The sequence below is a fragment of the Oryza glaberrima genome, chromosome 8 (assembly GCF_000147395.1).
Source record: "Oryza glaberrima chromosome 8, OglaRS2, whole genome shotgun sequence".
Lineage (NCBI taxonomy): Eukaryota > Viridiplantae > Streptophyta > Magnoliopsida > Poales > Poaceae > Oryza > Oryza glaberrima.
In genome coordinates, this window is record NC_068333.1 from 22,866,423 (window position 1) to 22,876,907 (window position 10,485).

Genomic DNA, 10,485 nt, shown 5'->3' on the forward strand with positions numbered 1-10,485 from the left:
CCCGCTAATCCTAATCACACCCTTAATCCCGCGCTTAGAAAGATGGTTTAAGTTTCGCGAGGCGCGGAAGCATCGCCACCGACTCCCTAAACCTCGTGACCCCCCAAACCATCACCACCACCACCACTGCCACTGTAGCGTCATGCTGTAACGCTCGCTTAAACCCAAGCACGCAGCACACGCTCTCCATTCCATTCCCCTCCCGATTGATCTCCGCCTCGATCCCCCCCGACGCCGCCATATGGAGCTCACCGCCGCCGCGTGATGAGTTGCCCCGGTCGCGATTGCTGGGCTCCGCTGGTGATTCGTCGGTTGGATCTTGGAGGTTTTTTATCCCCATTATTCAAGCTGGTTACTCGGGTGGGTGGTTTCTTGAGGCTGGTGCGTGGTTGCATTTCACGGATTTATGAGTTCTTAGTTTTATTTTTATTTTGTTATTAGTTTGGGGCTTGTTCTTTCGTTGTTTGCTTCACTTGGTGATTTGATTCTTGTGGTGCTTGCAGGGAAGACAAAAAGGGGAGGGAGGTTTTGGATTAAGGAAAGGGGAAGGGGATCTTCTTTAGCATCGATCGGATCCTCTCTGTTGGGATTTCGAAGCTTCTGCGCTTCCACGGATGGATTTCTTCAAGATCAAGAAGTTGGGGAAGGCCCGGAAGAGCGGCGGGGGCGGGGGAGAGGTTGTAGAATCAGAGGAGGAAACCAAGGCTGGGAACAATGCAGCTTCCGATGAGCAGAAGGGCAAGATCTTGGAGGATGATCCTGCGGCGGCAGCAGCCGGTGCGGGTATGGATGCAGATGCAGGCAATGGGGCCGTGGAAGGGCAGGAGGAGGATGATGACGATGATGATTTCATCACCAATGAGGTGAAGCGTAGGCTCAAGGAGCTGAGGAAGAACAGCTTCATGGTGCTCATCCCTGAGGAGGAGTGTGCTGAGGTGGAGGAGGATGGGGAAGAGGAGGAGGAGGAAGGGAGTAGCTCCAGGGAGTGGATGGAGTCCGACGTCGGCGACGGGTTCCCGCTATGCGGGTTCGATTCGCTCTATGAGAAGTATTGTGAGAGGATGGCGGTGTTCGATAAGATGATCACGCAGCTTCTCAAGGATCCAGGTGAAATATTTAGCCCGCGGAGTCGTTCTCGTATGGTTGATTGTACATTTTGCATGTCTTAGTTGAATGCGAAACCTAATGTATATTCATGTTAACCACTTGGTCTTAGATAACCCCTCCGTTATTGCCGTTCATTTGTTTGTGGGACATTAATTGGCCATATGATTGCACGTGCGTGCATGGTATCGATTTTAGTACATATATGATACGATAGATTATATAAATCTAAATGACTGTTGAATATCATATACTTTGCCATTCCTTATGTGATGAGTACATAACTACCATATGAGTGTCATATGCTTCATATGGAGATTCTTATGCTAATTGATGGTATCATTTTGTATGATAATAAATTGTCGTCTTCCGTAGGTAGTTCTATTCTGTTAACCAATTTCAGCATTTTACTGGCCAACAGTTCCTGAGTAATGTTTCCTTTATGCATACATCAGTGCCTATTAACTTTTTGTCGGACTTGAGGGTTCCGTCTTTTCCTTGTGTAGCAAGGCTACACTTATGCATACACATTTGCTTACCTAATCAGACAGTTTCTTTTGCCGTTCTATTCTATAAAGTCTCAACAATTTATCCTTTTTAATGATTGGTAAACAAACTTCCTAGGGTCCTTCAACATCTCAAAAAAGTCGCCTAGATCAGCATCCAAATTGGCATCAACCCTGCGCAACCTCTCTTTCAAAAGGAGGGATGACCTCCAGGAGGACTGCGAACATCTTCAGCAACAGCAGAGCGAGGATAATCCCTACCAAACACTTGAGACAGCATATGTTGGGCATGTTTCTTTAAGTTGGGAGGCTCTTCATTGTATGTATGTGCACCTGAGTCTGATACTCGCAGCTCAACCTGATAATCCCACCACCTACAGCTGTGCTGCTCAAGCATTCCAGCAGTTCCAGGTTCTATTGCAGAGATTTGTTGAGAATGAGCCATTTGAGCAAGGTTCACGGGTTGAGATATATGCACGGTCTCGGAGTTCCTTGTCGAAGTTACTTCAGGTCCCCACTTTTCAAGGTATGATTTTTAGGTTTGCAATCTTTAAACGGACATAACCCATCATTTGACAATCGAATATCTTTCCGTGAGCGGTACAAATCACCCTTAATCTTCCTGGCAGCTTATTGACTTTTTTATTTTCTAGAAAATAATTATATCATTGGGTTGAGTTTCTGTGTAGCATAGTAATTCATCGATTTTATTACCTGATGTTTCTTTTAATCAAATAATTTCTGTGCACATTAGTTTCTTTTACAAAAGCCATTACATTTGTTTGGTTGAAATTTTGTGTCTTATTGAACTTAACTTCTGATAGATTGCCCAGTGACAAAGCCAGCAAGATGTACGTACCGTTTTGGCATATGAAGTAAAAAGCTCTAGCAATTATAGGTAGGTACATTGGCATACTCTCAGAAAAAAAAAAGGATACATCAGCTGTGCACACTAATGCCTCATCTGGCAAGGCCCAAATCTTAGTTTAAATTCCTGGTCCATCTCTAGGGATGGGCTGGGATTTGGACATTGCCAAACAAGGCCTAAGACACCATGGTTTACCATTGGTAACATGTCCAGAATGACCTACTATGCAGTTCTGTAAGTACCAGTTACTACAGCTAGGACCTAAGCACATTGAAGATATCGTGCTGTAGGATGGAGATTTCTGACAATTTTTGCATCTTCTTCCTACCTGTAGGTTACTCCTGTGCAACACAAAGTAATGCATACCCTTTTTTTTTGGTGATTGGGTTGTCACGTGCTTGATATATTGATCTTTATTGTTGCTCGTACATCTTTCATCAGGTCAACTTAATCTATTTGCTTATCCAACTAATGACATTGTTTAGTACATGTTTTCACAATCTGTTAATCTGGTGCTGCTCTTGGGTAGGTCCTTGGTGATAAGCTATGGTACTAAGATGCATTTAAAAATCAAATGTGTTGACACTAATGTTGGAGAGTTATAAGTGTATGACTGGGGTAGATTCAGTTGAGAGCTTTCATCCTTAGATGTTTAACTCAAGATGAGTTTAGGATCTAGAACATACTATGCATTTGTCCGTACAGTCTATATCTCAGTTACTAGCTGTTGTGCCAGATGATAGTTTCTTTTTTAAATCACACTTATGTTTAGGATCTAAAACTTTCAGCTACTGATTAACAACTTGCGATTTATGGCAATGTCTCCCAGAAGTACAATCAAATTGGTAATGACTTAATATAATTATGATGGAAATGTTTAAGGGCCATTAGCCCATTATAGGAGATATATAGATCTTACATCATGTTTATCCACATCAGCATGTTTGTCGTATTAAACGACATGCAGATACTGCCCTGGACGTAGATTATTTTAACTTTTTAAGTGTGACTATCTTTGGCTTTGGCATTGAATAGCCTAGACATTGCACATGCTATAAGCCATTTTGATCTGCTGTACATTATGGCACTATTAATGGCCAGTATTGCACCACCATTGGATCTTTTTTCCTTTCAATTCTGTTTCACATTTCGTGTGCGACCAAGAAAGATATTAACAGCAGTCAGATTTATAACATCATTGAGTAATTATGTGAATATGGCAACACCTGAACACTATATGTATCCAAGAATTAAGAGCCACATGTTTCGTACTGTTGATTTCTGCAACATGTGCTCAACCTGTGACTGAAATGGTGTACACAAGCTTTAAGAGCATTCTTTGCAAATTTAAGATGTGTCAGAATGCCATGCCCATAAACTTCCTCATTTATTCCATAGGATTTTGAAAGATTTCTGTCAGTCTAGACTCACAGCAGGACTTGGTACAGGTATAAATTGTATTACCTAGATGCAAGCTAATCGGTTGGTTGAACCAAATCTTGTTTAATGTGATGCTTAGTACAAAAAAAATCCCTGAACTCCCCAAAAGATTTCCTTGCATCAGATTTTACTTTGGTCTACCAGCAAGGCAGTAAGTTCTGAATGCAATAAACACTGTTGTCTCTTCTGTGGGGCCATGGCTTCACTTTTGCTTTTGTTACAGGATTTTTTTTTTATGTTTTTGCATTCATTTGAGAACTGGGTTCTTTAAACACAATTTTTACACGACTCTGTTAATTAATGCCATTCTTGTTTTTAATTAATATATTTCTTTTCATTTTTGTATTCTCTATACAGTTGCAGATGGGAAATATAATGCTGAAGATCAAGTGGAACCTTCAATTTTTGCATCTGACCTCATCAAATTATTAGAGGAGTCTATCATGACTTTCCGTCTTTTCCTGAAAAAGGACAAGAAAAAGAATAGTGCCCTCATGAGTGTTCATAGTCATACTGGAAGCTCGATTCAACAAGTTCAATCCTCTCTTGATAAGGTAATATCTTATTCTTATATGCGGCTGATTGACTAACAAAACCTCGAGCTCCTTGGTAGGTTTCTTTAGTTCATATCTGCTGGGTGCTGGTTATTCAGTGTCTCACAGGGTAGTTTTATATTTGATGAAACGGGGTAGTTTTATATTCATTGTTGCTAACTTTTATTGGCTTGGTTTTCATATGATATCTTTCTGAAATGTGCTAGTAGTATAATCACTTTTTCCTCAAATAGATCTGATGTTCGTCTCATATGAAACAAAAGCTCTGAAAGTTATTTGCATGGATATGGTATTTGTACTTGCACATGGTGGTTGAGTCTGCATGCCTTCAAGATTTCTTTACAGCATATGTTACCAAACGTGGCACGTCGAGAAATAAATGCCATATTACTAATGCAGCATCTATTCTTAGCAACGTGAGCCCAATTAGCTGATTCGATTGTTCACACGCTCTTTCAGTCTCAGATCCGTGTATATCTACAGTTTATGTCTTTATACGACTCTTTGTTTCTAATGGATCCCTCCAAACCTGCAGAAGGAAGTGAAAGTGAAGGAGCTATTCAAGAAGAAGAAAGGATGGAAGAGCAAGACCTGGCCAGCCACAATGGAGGAAGTTCAGCTGCTTTTTGCCTTAATCGACATCAAGGTTGTGTCAAGGGTCCTAAGGATGGCGAAGCTCAGCAAGGAGCAGCTCCTGTGGTGTGAGGAGAAGATGAGCAAGCTGGATCTCTCCGACAACAAGCTGCGGCGCGATGGATCCCCAATCCTGTTCCCCTGTTGACCCATCTAGTGCCTGAGGCACCGCAAAATGTGGCATCTGCTACACTTTGAATACTTGATAGCTTAGCTGCTGTATGAGCTGATACCACCCTATTATATGTAAATGCCTTTAGGTTTAAATGCTCATACTAAAACGATACCTAAGAAGAGTTGCTGCTAGATCCCCATTTCTGGAGCCTGTGTTTAGCATGAGGTTTTTATGCAGCATAGCAACATATGGAAGCAAGACAAATGGTTAATCAGAAATCACCGAGTAAAATCCTACTTCTGGACATAGTTGCAAGCTGTGTCTGAACTCTGAAGCTACTGGAGCAATGAGATTGAAGCAGGTGGCTTTAAACTACTCAATCTCCACATGCAAAGGAACTTCAGTGTGTTTGATTGCAACCTGCAAACTGAAGTGAGATCTGCTCAATTTTCTGCAGTGCTTTCTCTGAATTTTTAGGTAGGTGTTGTACCTCTCCCTTATCTTTTAGCACTTGGCTTCTGCAAGGATAAACCTGCTGCTCGTGCAAGCACGCATGTAACTCTGCAGAAAAAAATCATAGTGCACCATGATGCAACTTTAGAACAAGTGACATGTCTTCCTTTCCGTACACGGCGTGTGTGAAAAGGCCTGTGCCTCTTGCCATGCATAAATCTTTCCAAATGTTTTACTGAAATTCTGATAAGCTAAAAATTAACATTTTGGAAGCCTACAAATTGCATCACTTATGAGTTATGACCATTACCTTAACGATCTGCTCGATTGTCATGAAAGAGAATCGGTTTGTGAAGTCCGAGCGATTTTTTAATTGGTTTCCTTATAAAAGTTGTAAGTTTTTACTCAATTTTTGACAAACTGATACAGATTTGGTTTTTTCTTCGAAAACGATAAGGTAAACCCTGCCTGCACTACTGATCTCCACAAATGGATCTATGAACTTATGGACCAACACTGCATTGCCGTGTGGACCCCAGAAAGTCAGTTACTCAGTTGAATAATCTAGACTGGTGAGCCCCATTTGCAAGTGAACAGTCCGAATGTTCTGCATCAGCAGCATGCAGCATCAGGCCAAGTCCATGAGCACAGCAAATGGCTGCTGCCACTAAATTCCTGCTGCCACAGCCATCAATGGTGGGGGTCATCAATGTGTTGTGGTTGTGAGCTTGTTTGTAAGCAATGCAAGGCAAACTGGCCATTCACTGTGCCCTGCAATTTATGTGCCATAAAACTTGCACTGTTGCAGATCTCTCTCTCTCTCTCTCTCTCTCTCTCTCTCTCTTCCAGCCATGGAGGACAAATGAAATGCCAATGGGCCACATTGGCACTATCTATTTGGAAACTTTGATTGGCACTATCACACTGCTGCTACATCCCTGCCTATTTGGAAACTTTGATTGGCACTATCACACTGCTGCTACATCCCTGCCTATTTGGAAACTTTGATGAGGAGACTTTTCTCACATCTTGGGCTGTGTTTAGTTCAGCGCAAAGTTTAGATTTTGGTTGAAATTGGAGATGATGTGACTGAAAAGTTGTGTGTGTATGACAGCTTGATGTGATGGAAAAGGACTGAAGTTTGGATCCAAACTTTGGATCTAAACACAGCCTTGGTATTACCCAGTTTGATTGTTCTGAATAGATAATATATAATAGATCATCTCATTTGTGATGATATTAAAGGGTACAAACGGATAAATCAACTAACTAAAAAGCTAAAAATTCATTTTAAAATATATTTTAAGCAAATTATATACGAAAAGATTCTGAAAACATCACACCCTTTATAAGCTTTGGAAGCGTGCATGCCCATGATAATCTATAATTTCACCATGTTTAGATCCAAAGTTTTTCTTCAAACTTTCAACTTTTCCATCATATCAAAACTTTCCTACACACATAAACTTCAAACTTTTCCATCGCATTGTTCCAATTTCAACCAAACTTCCAATTTTGGTGTGAACTAAACACACCTTTTGTAAGACGAAAAGAACCGGGCATATGGCTGCAACAACCTTGATGGGAGTTTCTTGTTGTAATGCAGAATGAGATTACCTCTGCACCTGTCATTGCCCTGCAAAGCATGTGCAGTCAGATGTGTGGAGTGAGATGTGTGTCATCTCTTTGCTGCAAAGAGTCCCTTGAAATGTACTCCTCTTGTGTATATGCAGGAGTGCCAATAAGATGCAGAGAAGTTAACTCTTGTGGCAGCAGGTCATGTGATGGAAGGCAACCACTAACCATTTTTCTTCAATGCAGACTGAAAGAGGTAGAGGCCAAGTGAGGTATTTCTTCAAGAACTCTTTCTTGCTTGCTCTACTGTTCTTCAGCCAAGTGAGGTAATTCTGGTTTTAAGATGGTGGTTTTGGTAGGTTTGTAGTCTGCTTGGAATAGATCAACAGGCAACCAAAATTGGGCTCAAGAGAGTACAGAGAAACTGCATTGGGATCTTGATTCTTGCAGCCATGAACTGCATTGCCAGAAGCATTGGACCTTCTGACAGTGAGTGAGCTGTGTGTGCACACAACCCAATCTTCAGTTATCCTATACAGTAGTAGTACAATGCAGCAGAAGGTAGAAAATAACATCAACATGAACAGATCCAATGCTGGTTTTCTACAGTCTACTATTCCAAGTTGCAGACAAAAAAGCACACTATTATAAACCCATGCAGGATGCAAGCTCTGGTTCTCTAAAGAAAATTTTCATGTCAGCTTTTATTGCAGGCATTCGCAGTTCAATTAAGTCATCAGTTTTGATCTAGAGAGTAAACGTACATGTATAACACTGTAGCAGTATTTTGCAGTTTTGTGTTTTCATCAGGAAAAAGTGCAGTAAAAAAAGTGAGTCCAATGGATGGGAAATTGACCAGACTGAAGCTACTACAGTATGCATGTGTCTCATTGGACTGTGTTCAGTGTAGTTGCTCTCTATATAATTTCTGTCCTTTTTTCTACTTTTTTTTCATTGTGGTGGCCCACATTGTATTGATGAAAAGAGCAAGTTAAGATTCTTGGTGTGTCCTAAGAGTAGAGCATTTGGTTAAGGTTAGTCCTGTACTGTGGATCTGGGAGCTGAGGCATCAGTAAACGAAGACAAAATGGCCATGTTTGCCAATCATGTCTTCTTCTGAACCCCTGGCTGGTGAGACATTGAAAAAACAGGGCCTTGTTGTGCTTGTTTCATTTGTCTTGTTTTGATAATGTCAAATGCTAAGTACTAGTAACTTGCAAGGCTGCAACCATAGGATCTAGATTAGAGTGGCATCCTATGAGCAACTAGTCTTCCTCACTTTGTTCTCTTCCTAGCAGGAGATGGGCACAAGGATTATAAAAACTTCCAACTTGACTAATACTTATCCTATGGAAAGACCTTATTTGTCTTGTTTTAACATCTGAATTTATGTGCATTAGTCCTCCTAACCACTGCTAATCTTCAGTTTCAGAATTACGTACAAAACAGTTTTGAGTACAAAACAGATTCAGAATTTATAAAGTATCACCACTTTTTGTATTTTTTTTCTTCTTCTCATGCCTTTGTGATAACTAGATCGAGATCCGACGGTTTACGGTGGATATCAGTGGGGACCAATGTGTAATTAACAGAACTGCGGGTGCTTTTTTACAAAAGTAACATCTGACGTGGCACCCCTAACTTTCCAGCATTCCCACGGTGTTTAAGTAAACAAATATATGGTGGAATGGAAGAGAAGCTAAACATTGTAGTAAATATTATTCAAACTGAATTTTTACATTTTCTCATCATGCTATTTTTTAAAGTATGACCATTTTTTTTGTTTCTTTTCCGCTCACGTTTATGTGATAATACAGTGGAATGCCCGAGAAGCTAAATATAATAAATGTTATTCAACCAAGTGGAAAGGGTTCCCACAGTAAAGAAGTATAGTGTAAGGGCTGTACTGATAAAAAACAGCACCAAGCCTAGGCAGCTAAGCCTAGATAAAGGTGTGAGAAAAGGACCTCTAAAAAAATTCTGGGGCATGGACATGTGGAAGAATCTTTTCATCTCTTTTGCTTTTTTTCATCTCTGATAGAGGGGGGAGGCAGACTAACAAACTGTGCTTTATCTTTTTGAAAATTCCCATGCATGCTCATATCCATCCAATACAAGAGACCCTTTTTTCAAATTGCTTTTGCAGTGCATGCCTTCCTCTTCATGGTCATTTGGTCAACATAATCTTTCATTTTGTACAAGTGCTATGGCCTATGAACATATCTACTGAGCACCTAATATGCAGCACACCGGTGATATATGATTCTATTTGGATAATTTCATGGGGGTGTGTTCTAACATTCTAATGGATGATGAGCTTATGTCGATTATTCGAGGTCTCAAATGAAAGAATTAAATATTAGAATGTTCAAATGGTGATTTTAAAAGGTTTTCTTAAAATTGCTGATGTACAAAGTTTTTTTTTTTTTTGCAAACTTTTAGAAGTTCAGGAAATGTATCCGTGATAATCCAGGATTTTTGCTAGGACATATCCTAGTAGACTACCATCCTATGCAATAGTTGTGCCGAGTTGACTCTGTTGTAAGGACTTTTGAAGCGGAAAGCATGTATGAATCTAGCTTTGTGGTATTTGAAAATAATGTTTATTGATGACTAGTATAATGGTATTTCTTTTTCTGTGCAGTGGTAGCTGCTGTAATATACTAAAATCTATATCATTACATCTGAACGCACCATCGCAATGACGCGTTCTCTTGAATAAGGCTTCTCTCTTTTTTTTGTGCTTTTACATATGTTATATAGAATTTAAAATTTGAAAAGCCGAACACTCGGCATCTCCTCAAGAATTTCGTACTGTTTTTGGTTTTAGAAAACACATAAAAGCAAGATAAAATCAACAAATAATCTAGTCCTTGATAGAATACATGGATTCGGTAGAGTGACTCGACCGAAAACCCCAACCACTACCTACTAGTGCAAGCATCTGAGGAACTTTCATCTGAATTGATCAACACCTTAAAAGAAAGAAAGATGAGAGCATCTATTCTCTCTGGGCCTTTTCTGGGGATCGATGAGCTCGCATTTTTGCACAAACTTGCCTTGTGTGGTAGCCCACACCTTGTGCATGGTAGCCAGGTGCCGCATGCAGTGGCAATCCACACACACAGGATTGATTGATTGATACTAGTAGATATCATAGATAGATCTGAATTCCCATTGTTCTTTCTTTGCTAAAGATTACTCTGATCAGATTTTTTTTTTCTTTTGGCGTGTAGA

At 40.2% G+C, this 10,485-nt stretch overlaps 1 protein-coding gene across 2 annotated transcripts; it reads left to right on the forward strand.

The window, feature by feature from the left end:
- Positions 1-93: 93 nt before the first annotated feature.
- LOC127782697 (uncharacterized) lies at positions 94-5,931 on the forward strand. 2 transcript variants are annotated; one of them, XM_052309964.1, is made up of 5 exons: positions 94-381; positions 504-1,107; positions 1,729-2,136; positions 4,276-4,472; positions 5,008-5,931. In XM_052309964.1, exons 2-5 carry the CDS (start codon positions 615-617, stop codon positions 5,251-5,253), a joined length of 1,344 nt encoding a protein of 447 aa, XP_052165924.1. In that variant the 5' UTR covers positions 94-381; positions 504-614; the 3' UTR covers positions 5,254-5,931. The 2 variants fall into 2 exon arrangements, with proteins under 2 accessions (XP_052165924.1, XP_052165925.1); XM_052309965.1 differs by having other exon boundaries at positions 94-360.
- Positions 5,932-10,485: the final 4,554 nt, after the last annotated feature.